The 17,150-nt window shown below is 38.4% G+C and overlaps 2 protein-coding genes across 3 annotated transcripts in view; both read right to left on the reverse strand.

Moving 5' to 3' along the window:
• Nucleotides 1-74: 74 nt before the first annotated feature.
• Nucleotides 75-11,660, reverse strand: IFT52 (intraflagellar transport 52). The gene is made up of 9 exons (XM_074106678.1): nt 11,472-11,660; nt 8,339-8,556; nt 7,409-7,544; nt 6,652-6,800; nt 4,948-5,096; nt 3,626-3,773; nt 2,666-2,769; nt 1,990-2,131; nt 75-490 (listed from the first exon to the last, which is right to left on the reverse strand). The coding sequence occupies exons 1-9, from the start codon at nt 11,585-11,587 to the stop codon at nt 327-329; spliced, it is 1,326 nt and encodes a 441-aa protein (XP_073962779.1). The 5' UTR covers nt 11,588-11,660; the 3' UTR covers nt 75-326.
• A 1,957-nt stretch (nt 11,661-13,617) lies between these two features.
• Nucleotides 13,618-17,150, reverse strand: part of eya (eya transcriptional coactivator and phosphatase 2) — a 56,082-nt gene continuing 52,549 nt past the window's right edge. For both annotated transcript variants that reach the window (XM_074106192.1, XM_074106193.1), the window contains exon 15: nt 13,618-16,740. In XM_074106192.1, the coding sequence (XP_073962293.1) occupies nt 16,559-16,740 (182 nt within the window). In that variant the 3' untranslated portion in view covers nt 13,618-16,558. The remainder of the gene's footprint in view (nt 16,741-17,150) is intronic.

Below are 17,150 nucleotides of genomic sequence, written 5' to 3' on the forward strand. Positions count from 1 at the left end.
TTTATTCAAATAGCTTACATTTCTAAACCAAATCAAAGTTAGGTTTTTTGATAAGGCACTGTGCGAGAGCGACACACGGAATGCGACAAACGGAGGACCTGGGTTCGATTCCCAGCACTGGTCTCTTTTTCTGGTTTTTCTGTGCATCTATGTTTCAGTTTGTATTTTCGACATGGATTTTACGGGATGACCGTAAAAGTAACAAAATTTGGAGTTGAAATAAAAAATTCAAAAAGACTCCAAAAACCAATCTTGATGATGAGTTTCCAAGCCCAGCGCACGTCAGTCGCGCCGTGGTAGTGGTAGCGCATAGTACGAACACGGGCCTAGTCTTTGACAGCGAGTTTCTTATACGTGGCGAGCTGCGCGGCGAGCTGCTGCAGTATGACGCGCGCGGGCGGCGCGTCTGGCGGCGCGCGCGCAATCCGCACCGCGCGCCCGCACTCGCGGACCAAGTACTCCAGCTCGCTGTCCATGTGGCTGCCGTCACCTGCGGGCAAAGACTTTGATAGTAGTTAATGATGAGCCGTTGTGGCCTAGTGGTTTGAACTATGGCCTCTCGAGCAGAGGATCGTGGGTTCAAAACTTCAAACCGGACTCGCACCTTTGAGTTTTTCGAAATTGATATCCGTTTAATTTGAAATTTACCACGAGCCTAACGACGAAGGAAAATCTCGCCAGAAAACTTGCATATAGCTACGATAAACGCAATAGTCTGGAATCAATGATGATGAGTAGTAAATATTGACTAGATAGTAAGGATCCTTTAAAACCGTTTGACCAAGATTTTTTTGTAACAAATGAAACGAAAATCTTAGCGATTAGCAAGACATCGTTTTTTTGTGTTTGAGGAAGAGTACGAGGAAAAACAAATTAAGAATAAGAAATACAATAATACCTTAATTTTATTCAATCTATCCAGTAATTATTAACAATTTTTCTTTGTATCTAAGTCAACAAAGTGTCTTTTCTTTGTACCAAGTCAACGAGTGTCTCTACCAGGAATGGATCAATGATTGAAATCCCGAGTAGAGTTTGCTTTCGAAGTATAATCCAATGTTGTAAATTTTCTGTTAACTTGCGGGGTCTGTGTTAGGAAGTGCAAATGTTATGCATTTTTGCACACATACCTTTCTCTTTTAACTGAGCTACGCGCATCGCATTACGATCATGTATGTGTTCCTAGTACTCCGACATTAGATGAGTTTGTTGGTGGCGTACAACACCAAAGAAGAAAGAAACCAGAAAACCAGATTCCTAATGCGCGAAAGTAAACTGTTTGATTTTCTATTTGACCTCTCTATTAATATTAAACTGCTGAAACGATTTAGATGAAATTAGGTATGGAGATAATTTGAGACCCAGGGAAGGACATAGGATAGTTGTTTTTATCCCGGAAAATTACATAATTAGTTGCCGCGCGATAAAAGAAGTTTTCGCTGACGGAGTTGGGGGCAGCAGCTAGTATGTGATATTATTTGCCTAAGACTTGGCCAGGCTTTTCATGATTTGCCCAGTCTGGTAAATAAAAGAAGATAAAAGACAAAAATTACAGATTCCGAATTAATCGAATTCAATATCTGTAATAATAAAATCCATGCTGTCACTTTTCTTTCATTAATTTTATTATTATTATTGAAATAATACACTGACAGCTCTTAGAGCTGATGCGTGTAAGTATATCACTGCACTACTGTTCTTAGTTTTTTTTTGTGTTTGTATAGTCTACCTATTTTCAAAACTGTTTACTGAAGGTGCACTTATCACAAGGGATTCATCCTTTAAAGGTCAAACAAAGGTCAAACACATTTTTGGCTATATTTTCGTAACCCTTACGTATTTTTGGATCAGAATGGGACAGAAGTGTATCCCTCGAAATGGTTTTCGAATCAGGGTACGTACATTGCTAAAATATAAATATGCCAATTCGCCATTCCATGCTGACAAGATTTAGTGGTCCCTAGTCTACGACAGCTATTTTAGACGAACCTTGTCCCATCCTCGCGGTGGGCGGCTGCAGACATTTGTTGGCGAGCCGGGCCAGCTGCGCTCGCTCGGAGCTCAGCGCCTCGTCCAGATCGAACAGCTCCAGTGGAGGCGGCGGCGGCTCGCGGAACGTAGGAGGAAACACCTGCAGAAACCGCTAGCTCGGTTATGTTGCCCTAGTACTTCATAGAGTGCGAAAATTAGAAACCCGCGGTACCTAATGCTTTTATCATTTTCCGAACAAGACTGTTTAATGAGGCTCAGTTGCTGGAAAAAATCTCTAATTGGTTTTTAATGAATGTTGAAAGTTCATGCCACGTTGCTTTCATGAGTTCGGTAAAATTTTACATCATTAATAGTTTAACGTTGTACTTGTCAATTTACGTTTATAGGTAAATAATAGGTGCTAGTCTTAATCGGAACTTTCTATCTCCAACAAGCGTTTCATTCATTCTCCTGGGCAACGTTTCATTCATACTTTCTACGAAAGTTTCTACGAGTATCATCGTATTTATAAGATATTTTTATTATTTATCATATTTTGCATCATGAGAGCTAAACAAGGAATTCAATGGTTACTTTTCGCATTTTCGTTTGTAAATAAATTGAAGTAGAGTTTATTTAACATCTCAAAGTTTAAGAAATCTTTTATTATTAAAACTAATGTTCATCTATTTACCGCTAGTTGTAACGGCGGGAATGGTGTCTCGAACTGTGGAGCTATGAGCCGTAACGGTTCGTGCTTAACTCCTAACGCGTCATAGAGCCCTAGTACTTCAGGCACTGAAACACAAAGAAACAATCAACATTCGCGTCGCGGAATGAGGCGAGCGTCCAATAAACTATTTTAATTTTACGATGAAATAGCCGATGTGATTTATCTGTCCCATTCATACATATAGGTACGATTTATGCGGGAAAAATAGGCTAACAAACGGACTGTAAACAAAGCTCACTGTAATAGTAAGTTTATAAAAACGAGACCGAAACGGAAGACGTCCATTGCTGAACAAAGTCCTTCTAACCTAGAATGCTACAATGAACACTAACTCGCCACTTGCATCCACCAGTTGCCCGCAACTCTACCACCAGTCCATCTAGTGAGAGGCCTGCCAACACTTCGTCTTCCGGTTCGGGGTCGCCACTCGAGGACGAGGACATATCTCCCCCAACTTTTATCTGTTCTATCATTCAACCACGCCGTGAAGCAGAGCTACGAAACTCGAAGTTCGTGTCGTGCGGTCCCTCTGACACTTATACTATTTAATACGAGAGCGAGAGGGACGTTACGATACGAACTTCGAGTTTCGAGTTTCGTAGTAGCCCTGCTGGGGCTACCTACGGTGCGCCAGGTTAAGCGTGAGCGACTACTAAAATGATCGCCAAAACGACACGTGAACAGGGCATGCGGGTGCAGCGGCGCCGGTCCGGCAGTGCGCCGTGCCCGACGTACTCACGGCGTGGGAAGTTCAGTGAGAAGAGCCGCCACTTAGCGGCGGCGGCGCCGTGGCCGGGCCGGCAGTGTGCCGTGCCGGACGTACTCACGGCGCACTAGGTTCAACAAGAAGAGTCGCCGTGTGAACAAAGCAACGGGTGAAGCGGCGCCGGTCCGGCAGCGTGCCGTGCCTGGCGTACTTACAGCGCGCCAGGTTCAGCGAGAAGAGCCGCCACGTAAAGAGCGCGTGCGGGTGCAGCGGCGCGAGGCGCGGCGGCGGCGCCGTGGCCGGCTCCGGCAGCGGCACCGTCGACAACCACATCGTGTCGCCGATCGTGCGGTACTCGTTTATCTGCACAAACAATTCATCGATTCAAGCGTTACTTTGCGAAATACAAGGTGTTAAAATAACTCAAACCTGAAAGTAGTTTTCTCAAAAATTTGCGTAAAAGTTGACATTATTCTTTACATATCAGAAGGCGAAGTGCATAATTTATGGTCACAGAAAAAGTTAAAAGTTAAAAAAGATTGCTGGTTCGCTAGCTCAACAATAATGTCGCATACAAATTCCATTATTGTCGAGTCTCAAACTTTGTAAAAAGTTATGGCCGTGGAAATGTTGGCACAAGGCGTATGTATACAACCAAATTAGTTATTTTATCGGAACTCCGGACTTTTTTATTGGGTCTGAAACAGCTTGTGATGCTTACAGTGGAAAAGTACACCTACAGTTTTTTTAATGAATAAAAGGCGGGGAAATCATAAAAAAATATTGGAATAAAATTAAATGTTGTAATATATTTTGAGAAAGCTTTATATTAGTCTGTGCTGGAATAGCCACGACAATAATCTACTATTGTTCAGAATCGAGAGGAGAATACACTATATTTTAAAGCAAGTTATGTTTTTTTAAAGCCCTTTTTCACTGTGTTCAGTTTAAAAGTTATGAATGCTAACTAATCAATATCTTAGCGGGATTGCATACTAAGGGTATGTATTTAGATAGTTTAATACTGGCCGTTTTTCTGTCAGTAAGCATGTTTTTTTTTTCTAAAAACGGTGAAGCGCAACCGACAAGTACAAATTACAAGTGTAGCGTTAAAAATTACTGAGTTAGCATACGAATATTTTTTGGAATATTACGGTATTTGAAAAGAAATGCTAAACTAATTTAAAATAATCTAATAAACTCTTCATAAAGGGTGCATAAAAAATACATGCACCAAATTTTATGTCGCTAAACAGAGCGTTTAAGATATATCAGAACTTTGATCCCGATCCAGTGGGAAAATCGGGATATAAAGTAAAATTTATTCCAGAAAAAGGTTTAATGTAACCTGGGTCGAGTTTTTACATCCGTTTGATGCACCTTAACGCTAAGAATTGTACCAGGACAATAAAGGGAAAAAGGAGCTGTCTAGCTCGACTAGCTCTAGCACTGGAACTTCCTTTTTTGCAGGCCACCCGTCACCCTTTCTATAATGCCAAGTATTGTACCAGGCTAGCAGCGGTCGCAGGGAGCTTACGTCGGGATCCTCGACGTCGACGGGGTTGAGGTGCAGGTCGTTAACTCCGGCGAGGTGGTCGAACACCCGCTCCCGGATAAGGTCATTGCACTCGCACTCCAGATACTGGTCCGCGAAAAAATGGCCGGAACCAATCACGAAGAGTTTGCCTGCGGAAAGTAAAGCAGCAATGGGTGTACAAAAAATCTAATTAATTCGTCAGTTAAATTATCAAAAACATTGGCACAATGATGAAGATAATAAATAGCCAGATAAAGTTCCGCGTGTCGTGCTAAAAAGTGTCGAACGGGGTGACGTCACGTCACGGGCTCTACTTCCAAACTTTGATGCGATTCCTCATTTTTTGGTTGATTTACAAAAGAAAAAAAAAGTGTCCAACATTATCTAACTGACGGACTAATATAGAATAATATTTTAAATCAGGAAATTACACAATTAAAAATAGTCACACATATAATGTAATATTTCATCATCAACATAGTCGTGACATCCGTATCGTATATTCAAAATGATAACCGCTACTGTCTGCGACTTTGTGATGCGACATGTGTTAATCTAGGTTAACTACCTATGTTTATGTATGTCAAATTTCTTCCACGTCGTCTTTTTAGTTTTATTCATCTTTGAAATTATTGGCGGGATCATGGATAGTATCGATGGAGTTGTCTAGTCTATTGACTCTATACTCTATCCTCCTGAGTCCTCGCGTACTTTAACACTAAGTAATAATGGCCGAATGTACTTTATAAAGTACAAATTGTTGATTGAATAAAGAATTCTAAGAATTTTGAAATAATATCCAAAATAACAAAGCAGGTCAAGCAGGTCGTCTAGGTCTTAAGCACTAAGTTTGCTAAAAAATGTCAGGACTCAGGAGGCTGTAGAATAGACTCTATACATTCAAGAAGTGAATTGATTTTTGATATTCTATCAAAATGTAATAATAACTGTAATAGTGTGGACATGAAACTACCGTGAGACTCACTCATATTAAATGATATTATTGTAACGGATAACTCACATCTTAAACCGGTTTAAGACGTGAATTATCCGTTACAATATCATTTAATATGTAATAGTGTGATTAAAATTTAATATTTAAATTAAATAACTAACACGTGACGTGATGTATTTGGGACGAGAGCCTAGTCATTTAAGATTACTTAACCCTTAATAAGGTAGAGGTAATTTAGCGACCACTTGCATTGAGTTGGAAACTGAACCTTGTTATCTTCAAAATACGTCACAATTTCTATTGTAATTATTGAAAATATGACTAGCTTTAAAAATATTCTTTGTCGGGTATGTATTTGATAGCTGCTTTTCATTCCGTTGTAGTATGCTCCAGTAAATGGCGCCTTATTAAGGGTTAAGTTAAGGGTTTCATGTGCTACATACAGTCAACTCCATTAATATCTGCCACAGCGGAGCGCGCAAAAATATCTGACACGTTCTATCATCCCTAGAAGTAGAGTCGTATATATTTACGCACACTTTGTTTGTTGTGTCAGGTATTGGTGCTGGTGGCTGTACGTATACCTATACCTAATCTTTAGAAAAGACCATCTAATCTAACCCTCTTTCGACTTTAGGAATATTCCTGCAACACCTGTAGAACTTTGATTCACTTTGGATCGGATCGGACGTGTGTTGAATTGACATGAAATAGTTACCATTATTTTACGAGCCCCAAATATAACTTGCCTCCGCTCTTTTCCGAGGTGTACAACGCAGCAACCGGCCTCTTCACAGGGTAGCAGACGTCGCTACTGGACAAGATGGCCGCTGCGGGCCGCTTCACCGTCAGCGTGGCCCCGTACGGGTACACGAAGTTGGGGGTCGCTGGTTCTTCCCTGGTACATGGGATTTGTTATACTGGGAGCGCAGAAACGACTACATTTTTCTTTGTGCGTTTGTTTGTTAAGTATAACTCGTAAGTTAATTTTAACTCTATAATTAAGTAGGTACATTAGTAAAACTCATTTTAATCACACTTGCTCGTAAACAGTGTCGTAACATGCAGGCTACCTTGGTTGCAACTCAGTCTTCGATTTCGGGCTTCTAATAGACTCTCGTTTGTCATCTGTCTGTCGTGTGTCTCTTAAGACACAACTATTTCAAGTAGGTGTGAAGAAATATTAAATTCGCCATTTTGTAGTTGTAGCACAGAATAAGTAATACTTAGTACAAGTACAAGTTGTAGTGACAGCCATCTTGATATTCAAATATTGGCGACATATAAATTGTGTTGTCATCGAAACTAAAGGTGTAACGAGTACGTGCCCAATTTCCAATCAATTAGTCAACGGGAAAGGGACATGAACATTACCAAACATTAGATTAGGTAGTTAATTACTTTCGGAAGGGCGAATCAGAAACAACGCAGAATTTTTCTTAGTTTTCTATTTTCTAAGAATAAGATGCGTCTTCACAGCATCAGTACCAGGAGCGCATAACTTACAAGTAGTCGTCCGACTCGCTAGCGTAGTTAGGCATCTTCATTATCTGCTTTGTGACTGCTCGGTTGAGGATACCGTTTGAGATGTGACACTCCTTCGGATGGTAGAACTTGTGGTATTTAGCACGCACCACGCAATCTGGGTCACCAGGAGATAATGACAATGAATTAGGTACAATGTTAAAAGTATTATGTCTGTACTTCAATACCTATCTATCTTCTAACCTAATACATATATAAAATTATCGGGTCAAAAATGTTTGTGCCCATTCGTTCGAAACAGCTTGACCGATTTTTATGATTTTTTTTTGTGTATTATATTCCGTACGACTGAGATAGGACGTGAACTATTTTTCATACTTACGAGGGCGGAGTAGCTAAGCTAGTATTAATTAAAAAAATTGCATTCGTCACTGTCATGAAATAATTGAACATATTATGTATTTAATTAACATGATTAGTTGGGGTTAAATTCAAGCAGGATTATGTTGTCAGCAGCAGGTAATGTAGGAGTTCGAAAAGTTTGACGTTTATGAGAAGGTATCTAGTAGATAATAACGTTACTTTGCGGATCTATATCAATGAACTGCTTCACCGCTGAAACATACAGCTGTAGCGGAGATGCAGGCTAAAAATCATGTCATCTCAGGATATAATACGTCCCACATACTGCATGGCACAGGCCACCTCTATGTACGAGAGCGATCGGGTCGTATTTCCCACGCTGGCCCAATGCGGATCGAGGACTTCACACACACAATTGAATTTATTGGCAGGTGTGTGCAGGTTTCCTCGCGATGTTTTTGTTCACGGTCAGGTTTCCTTTAGGGACATGGTTAAATTTTCAAATGTAATTTAGTACATAAAATTTCTAAAACCTCGGAGGTGCGAGGCCGGGCTAGAAACCACGAAGGAACCTAAAAGATAACGTACCGTTATTAACCACAATCCCATATTCTTCCAAAAAGAAGTTAATATTCGTATTCATCCGCTCCTCCCCGCCGTCGGTCATCGCGACAAGGACGGAGTCGCCTCGCTCGACCACACTCTTCAGGCACGCTAGCTCGTCGTCCGTGAACACGTTCTGCGGCCCTGGTACCACTAGGATTTTCACGTCTTGCAGAATGTTTGGGGAGAGCTCCTCGCGGTTTCTGAAATTTTGGTAAGAGGTACCTAGAACTAACGTAGCACCGACTTGCACTTGCAAATTGCACTTTTCTGTTTTTTTGTTGACAAACACGTAAACGTACGAGTAGAACGAGAAACATGTAAGATAAAATAAATGTAAATAATTTTAAATGTCTTATTCCTTTATTCTGATTATTTTAACCCTTAACGAAAAAGAGGGGTGTATCATAGTTACATAGTCATAGCTCCCAATTATTTTATAAAAAAAATTAAGTTGTTTATTATAAGCCAAAAATAGCAATAAAGTGTATCTTAAGTACTTAGTTAATAATCTTTATTATTTAAGATTTATCGACACCTAGTTTCATTGAAATAGTTCTTTGCTAAATTTCATTATAATCAGTTCAGCCTTTATCGAGATATTGAATTTTAAAAGGACAAATTGACAATGGGTCGAATGTTTATCAGTTTATCAACTTTTCTAATTTAGTTAATACTAGCCGTTGCCCGCGACTCCGTCCGCGCACAATTCGTTTATCGCTATCCTGCGGAAACTATGCAATTTTCCGGGATACAAACTATCCTGTGTCCTTCTCAGGGACCTAAACTATCTGGATACCGAATTTCATCTGAATCGGTTCAGTTAGACGTGATAAAGTAACAAACAAATAAAGAAACAAACAAACAGACTTACAAACTTTTGCATTTATAATATTAGTGAGATGAGATATTTAATTATTGCTATAGGTAGAGTCATTCACGATGACGCGTGCCGTGGTTCTTATTACAATGTCATTAATGTCTAATTTGAATAAAAATCACGCGTCTTCGTGGATGGCGCTAGGTATATAAGCAATTACATAGGTACAATCTGCAGCAGAAGTGAATGAAAATGATCTAAACACTCTAATTGCCATGGCAGTAGAGTTCATTTGTTAGTTCTTTACCTCCAAAGCATAAATTCCTTTTAGCGATTCACCGAATCGCATTTCACCTCAAACTATCGAAATTTAAATAAAACCTTGTACTTGACGCAATTTTTTGCGAAGCTTTTTACAGTAGTATAAGTAATTAATTTGTAGCATCTCATTTTTCGTGTAGTATTTTACCCTAGACGCATTTCGCCGCGACCAATGTTTGCCTGGGAGACTAATTAATTTGACAAAAAAAATAAACGATAGTGATTCGGTGAATCGTTACAAGAAATTTATATTTTTGAGGTAAAGAACTAACAAATAGTAGAGTCGTGTGTAGATAATTTTGAGCATTATAACCGCTCGTCCTTTCTGGTGCTGACGGTTCATACGAGCACCCTTAGAGTAAGTTTTCGGTTACAAAATACGTCTCGATCGCGTTCGCGTTAAAATCTCAATTTGTATGCAAACACGAACAGCGCCTCTAGCGGAACGTTTGCGATGTTCGTGTTTCCATACAAATTGAGATTTTAACGCGAACGCGATCGAGACGTATTTTGTAACCGAAAACTTACACTAAGGGTACAGGTATTATTTTTAAAACGTTTATTTACCGCTATACACTTTCGTTATAGACACAGAATAGATAATTGCTATAGAGTAGGTATTTGACGACACTATTTGAAGATACAGTTCTATTAAAACCATTTTATTTTAGTAACACTACAAGTACTTTTTTTAGTACTTGATTTTTGTAACGAACAGCTAATTGTGTTCCAACAAGTGACGTAACGTCATACTTCAGTATTACCTTACAAAATCTATAAGGGGAATCCTTCTTGGGGAATCGCATTTTCACAAATCATAAAAAAGTAAGCATCTGCGAGAAAAAAAAAACTTCGTCACTTCACGCCTACTTCACGCAAGGCAAGGTCTAGACGTCTGTCGCTACGGGAGACCTTCCCGCAAGTGCTGTGCCGCTAGTACTTTTGGTCAAGGACATACAACAAGTCTAGACTTTTGCGCAGTTTAGCTCCTACGTACGCTGCCGTCTTAGTCATAAGGGTGCCGAATAGTTCTAGATTTGAACTATTTACAAACACTTAGGCATCCTAGACCATCTTTAAGCCTGAAATAACCTCTTAGTACTTCTGACATACTGGTAGTGCTAGTCGAAACTACAGAAAATCTAGATTTCCTAGGTCGTACGTAGCGTAACCTAGATTATGTCTATATCTGCCTAGCTAGATCGTATAGGAAAGCCGTTGGAATAACTCTTTGGGGTTATGCATTGCTGGTTAAAAACGCGTGCCATTTCTGAGTTCCTAGAGTCTGAATTCCTAGTCTAGTGTCACGACTAAGAACTGTTTCGATACAAAATGAAAATTTGCAATGTCAGTTAAGTATAACTCCATTCAAATAATACAAATTAACTTTAATAAATTTTACAAAGTAACTTTATTTGTTTTATGTTATTAATAGTAAGTACGTATAAAATGTAAATTAGGTATATACTTTAAATGTATAAGGAGCTTGCTACTCTATCGTATTGGGTAACTGTAATGATAGATGTAATGTTTATTAGAAATAAAATAAAATAAACTAATAACTATAAAAGTTTGATTCGCGCTGTCATCGTTCATCCACCATTACCTCTCATATTTCGTTTTCTAGAATTTTTTTACCGTACAACGGCAAAAACTACTAGACACTGGCAAAATTGTCCTCCGATGGACAGAGCCATATTTTTTTAAAGAAACAACAACAACAACTATAAAAGTTACTATACATGTATTTTGAGTTTACGCGACAGCGCTCTTGGAACCGACGCTTTTTTATCGAGCACTGTTGGATATTTGAAGTTGATTTAGATGTTTCACGCAGGTCAAATTGGGTTTTTATCATCATCATCCCAGCCTATATACGTCCCACTGCTGGGCACAGGCCTCTTCTCAGAATGAGAGGGCAGTATAAAGGGATTTTTAATGAAATTGGGCTTTATCTGATAAAATAAATATACTTACATCAACACTTTCCATGTGGATTTCAGCTTTCGGTGCAGGAGCTTGTAGTTTTCGGTTATCTTGAATATTTCGTTCTTTGACACGTCGAATAATATCGTCTTGACTGTGGCCTTCATTTTAGAGCTTTTGTAGGTTTTCAAATTATTTGTTTTCTGTTTTAGCAACAGCGGCTGATGTCATGTCGGCGCTGTTGTCATACTAGGTTGCTTAGCAACCAATTTTTTTGTTGTCAATGGAATAAGGCATGTATACATGTTATACATAACATTCTGCCACTTAGCCCCTTTAACTGATTTTTGGGGTATCACGGGTCACAATGTTTTAGACTATCGCGGTCATTACAAATTTTATGATTTAAATTCGGGTTTTGCTCCGCGTAACTTGATATTAGAGAAGCTCGATATTTCAACAAAACCCGAATTTCAATCATAAAATGACGGGTCAGTTTTATTAAAAAGGTACCTAAATTATAATAATAATAATAATGTTTATTGTACTCAAAAAGAAGTGTTACAAGTAACATAAACTTAAGTTTGTACAAAAGGGTCTTAAGTAAGTGGTCGAGCTTTCGACCCCTAAACTAGGTTTAAACCTGTGCCTTAGGGGCTTGAGTTCGTCCTCTTGAGTACTCCCAAAGGGGTAATTTAAGTTCCTCTAAATTGGTTCAGCAATTATTTCATCCACCTCTTTCATCACCACCAACATATTTTTGAAATCTGTTAAAGTTAAGTTATAATCATAGTGCTTTGTCAATGAGTGTTGAATACGATAATGAAAGTAGACAACGGAAGAAAGACGAACTAATATTTGAAATGCAAAATCAAAAACGTAATTTACAAAGAAAGCGGCACTCTTATTTAATTTTATAGATACTCTTGTATTGTATCTTAGCTTAACAGCTTAGTTAGCTAAATAAAACAAGACAGTATTTTGTGAAATAATATATTTTTTATTTACAACTCGAATAATCATAACTTTCGAATTAAATTTAATATTTCTAGAATAAGCCTGGATCTGCTTAGGTCTATAATTTTTTTATTCTATGTTATTTACAAGTGACCAATTTAACTAGTTTAAAATATTGCTAATTACTGTACCTATTGCAACTGATAAGAATCAGAAGTAACGAAATATAAGCAGTTTTGAATATTGTTAGAAAAATAATGTAAAAAGTCTGTTTCATTCGGAGTAAAGATTCTCAAAAAGTTATACATAAAAAATGGTTTAAAACACTCACCAAAGACAAGAATAAACGGATGACACCAGAGCCCATCACTCCATCAGTTCGATCTACTCTAACATATTTTGGTTACAATGAGTTAAAATGAGTAAGATAATTATAATTGTTTCGTCATTTGTAGATTGCCAGTACTATTTTGAATAGATAACAGCTTAGTCTACTTAGTAACAAGGTTATAATCATCTGACATGTTTTTCTATGGGCGTGTACACGAAAAATCGTGTCGGTATTTTCATGCCGGTATTATCCGGGCCGGTAAATAGTGCCACCAATTTCACTATTTCCTTGTCTTTGGTCTGAGACCCAAAACACGGTCGCTTATTGCGTCGAATGACCTCACTGAAATGTTGTCTATGGAAACAAGATGGCGTGTTTTAAAAACATCAATTGATCAAGACTCAAATTGTAACTATGAACTTTTGAACTTTACCGCTTTTCAACCTTTAACTAATGGTAATTTAGTTAAATAATTAAAGTACAAAAGTGTACAGCCATACTTTAACGCTAACTACACCACAGACGACACAATACAATGTACGCTACCGAACAGATGTCGTAGAAGGAAAAGGTACTATGTTTCCGTTTTGCTCACTCCAATAAAATATGAACAAGAATATTATGTAGGTAACGTACACATGAAAGCCATGGCTAACTGGCAGTTTAATTTAAAACTGTGAATATTTCAGGATTCATTTCTGGACCATCGTGCAGAACCCTTTAGGTTAGGTTAGTTTTATAAAAATCCCGAAATATTTACAGTTTCAGAAATATTAAACAGTTGCGAAATGAATCATGTTGCCAAACGTTAGTGAATTCATTTACCCTCTCCCAACTCCCAACCACTTGTTGTGAGTGTGAGTGTTATTAGTCGGAGACAGATAGCATGTGTCTGTCTTTTTTGCTGTAGCCAAAATCACTCTAGATAGTTTTCTACTTTGTTACAAAAAAGAGGTAGTTTTATGAACTGCACTTATTGCAGTTTTCAGCAATGGGTACTAGGAGCTCATAGCTTACAAGAATAATAAAATTTAGGTCGCATTGTCAGTTTCTAGTTTTTATACCGCGGAGACAAAGTTTCGTACAATCACATTAACAGGACCTCTCACCACATTCACTTGCCCACAAGTAGTCAAAACTGGTTTTCAAGAGGCCAGGAGAACATTAATCAAGTACGCCCATACTACCCATAAACAGCATGCCTGTACAAAGCTGTCTCTATTTGTAAATATTCACTCATGTGTCTGTCATCAAAAAATAACCAGTTTTTTTATAACCACTTACAAAATTTCCTAAAAACTTTCAATAAAATAAATCTGTACATTGTAGAATAAAACTTACTAAATAGGAATGGACTCTTAGCATTCTCTCGCGAGATCTTCTACAATTTTAATAAATATATACAAAAAAAAGTTAAGATTTAACTTTCATAGGTTTTTGAGCTGACTTTGAGCTTTTAAAACTAAATAATAACTAATGTAGTGACGCGAAAAGGGCTCCGTATTAACTAGGTATTTTTTATAATAATGTACTTAAATCAGGAGCCCCGTATCACTAGTAATATGATATGATATCGATCATTTTTTTACAATTACTTTGTAGTAGTTTTACAATCTTTCGTCCCTTTTAGTCTACATAGTATAATTATATCGTTCTTAGGCTGCACAGTTACAGTAGGGCTACTACGAAACTCGAAACTCGAAGTTCGTGTGATGCGGTCCCTCTGACACTTATTCTATTTAATATGAGAGCGAGAGGGACGGTACGATACGAACTTCGAGTTTCGAGTTTCGTAGTAGCCCTGCAGGCTCTATACCATGAAGTGCAAAACTCGAACTTCGTATGTTGCCGTCCCGCTGACGCTTATGTCATTTAATACGCGAGTAAAAGGGATGGTGCGATGCGAACTTCGGAGTAGTAGCCCATCTGATTATTAAATGTTTTTCCATCGTATTTTGTCGGATAAATTCGTTTTTATATTGCTCTCTCAACTAGCTTACTGAAGTTTACTGAAGCTAATATACCAATATACGAATTTTTCCGATAAAACACGACGGCAAAACATTATTCACTACATATCTCTACCTGAGCTAAACGGTGTGCTAGGAAAGAAATCACAAACAGTAAGATGGACAGCTGTGTTTACAAAATGATCCACCACCTGAGAAATGGTTCCGAAAGATTGCATTGCAAAATGAACTCCATGCGCGAGTACTGCCTTTTCGCAACGTAACGTTTGGCAACCTGTTTCATTTCGCAACTTCTCATTTCGCAAACTCTAAAACTGTAAATATTTAAGGATTTATTTCAGGGCCATCGTGTAGAACCCTTTAGGTTAGGTTAGGTTAGTTTTATAAAAATCCTGAAATATTTATAGTTTCAGAAATATTAAACAGTTGGGAAATGAAAAGTTGCGAAATGAAATGTTGCGAAATGAAACAGGTTGCCAAACGTTATTCGCCAAAACATTAGTAAACCCTCTATGCGAAAGCTTTTAGATTCAACACGGCTGAATACATGGCTACGGAACTGCCGGACTCTATTCGAATTGACAAATTAACGTAAGGGTCTCCCCACATCAAAAAACGCAGTCCACGCAATAGCGAAAAAGACGTCTTCCCGTCGGTAAACGTCGTTTCGCGTCGGCCGAGCCGATGGACGTCTTTGTCGCTCTTATTGCGTGGACGTAAAGTTTTTTGATCGGCTGAAATCGATTCCGCGTCGATAGGTTTGGGGAGACCCTAACTGCGCAGTTGCACTTATTTATGATTATTATGATCAGTATGTTTCGTTACCATGTCACTTCCTCTTGGTTTTTTCTACGAGCTACTGCGAAGATCCTACCGCTGTGACTGTCCAATCTCCCTAGCCTCGTATAGCTCAATATTATAGTAGATTTTTCCTCGCACACCGCTTAGCTGTCAAACACAACTCTGGTGGATGAGCAGCCTTAAGATAGTGAGATTTTTGATGAAAATACCAGAATATTTAGCATAATACTAACAGCTTTTGTTAAGTTATAGTTAATTACAGTAGATGTATCTGTCATTAAATGTAAACATGATTATCCCGTAACAAATACATTTAGTGCATCAAATACTATCAATTTCTCTGTCAATATTCGAGATCATTAGGCTGCACTCCCACCGAAATGGAGCGGAGACATGCAGAATTGAACTGCAAAATAAAATTAGTACAAGTTGTAGAAGAGCGGTGGCTAAGGACTGTGAATAGTGAAGAATCCAAGGCAATTTTGTCTAACGCACTCGAAACCACAAGCGCTTTCACCATTTCTGTATGTCAAATGGTATAGATGAGGGTATTAAGAGATGTGAATGCGATTGCGAGCATGCGCGCCTCTGATTTAGATTCTGTACATTTCCGCGCTCAGCTTTATTGGAAGTGCAGCCTATCTGCTAAATATTTTTGAGCCTTTGTTACCGTAAATCTTTGATTGAATAATCAGTGTATTTTTCATACTCCCTCTAACATTGAATTCTAATGACCAGGTATTTAAAAAATTACCCTAACGACCACTCTGAAGAGTCAACTGAACCATTGACTTATTTCTCAATACGCATTTATTTTTTTATCAATCAACAAGTTAATGGTCAATTAAACTAAACTTAATGCGACATTACCTCCTAAGCGTTCCTTGAATCTGTTGTGAAGGTAACATTTTATACCAGGAGAGCAAGAATAACACAAAACTCATTGTGAGCTAAATGAATAGAGCCGCTGATTGTTCGAGACGCGCTCGAGGACATTAACGGTCCATTAAATCAACTTAATGCGGCATTACCTCCAATAACGTAGCCAAACGTAGCGTCGAGTACCAGGAGCCCAGGAATCATAAGAAGCCCATGTCAAGCGCGTTGTAAAGAGCCGCTATATCTGAATGACTCGAAACGCGCCAGAAAGGGTAATTCTTCGCTTTCGCCGCCGCTTCTTCGTCTTGGCCGTCACCTATGACCACGTACGTGCAACGTTCGCCGAAGCGTTGCTTTATCTTTTCGAAGCAGGTTTCTTTTCCTGAAAAATAAAAGTAGGCTTGGTTAATAATATATCGAATGGATGGATATTCTACTAATTATTTTCTTTTATGTATAAGATACAGACAGATCAACATAAAAAATAAGATTTTCAGACTTTTTTTATTGGTTGTGAACCAAATTTCCAGTTTTGATTCCAGGGATTGTATGGTGACACCTTTTAAAAAGCTGCTCCATTAATGTACCAGACCTGAGTATTTGGTATTCATTTCAGCTACCTCCTTGCGTTCCTGAGATAAAGGAGAAGTACAGACGGACAACAAAGTGATCTTTTTAAGGGGCTGTTTCACCACCCATTGATTAATTTTATTTAACTGACGGATAAATGTAATGCCGTCTCCGTCTATTCGAACAAAATAAACAGAGATCAGTAAAAGTAATCAATGGGTG

The sequence above is a fragment of the Choristoneura fumiferana genome, chromosome 24, assembly GCF_025370935.1.
Source record: "Choristoneura fumiferana chromosome 24, NRCan_CFum_1, whole genome shotgun sequence".
Lineage (NCBI taxonomy): Eukaryota > Metazoa > Arthropoda > Insecta > Lepidoptera > Tortricidae > Choristoneura > Choristoneura fumiferana.

What these genes read in the sequence shown, in the direction of transcription:
- IFT52 (XM_074106678.1), bottom strand. Translation starts at nt 11,587, where the DNA reads ATGAAGGCCACAGTCAAGACGATATTATTCGACGTGTCAAAGAACGAA. An exon ending in TCCACATGGAAAGTGTTGAT is followed by an intron (nt 8,557 to 11,471) that starts GTAAGTATATTT and finishes CCAAAATTTCAG; the next exon opens with AAACCGCGAGGAGCTCTCCC. An exon ending in CACCGCGAGGATGGGACAAG is followed by an intron (nt 491 to 1,989) that starts GTTCGTCTAAAA and finishes CTTTGCCCGCAG; the next exon opens with GTGACGGCAGCCACATGGAC.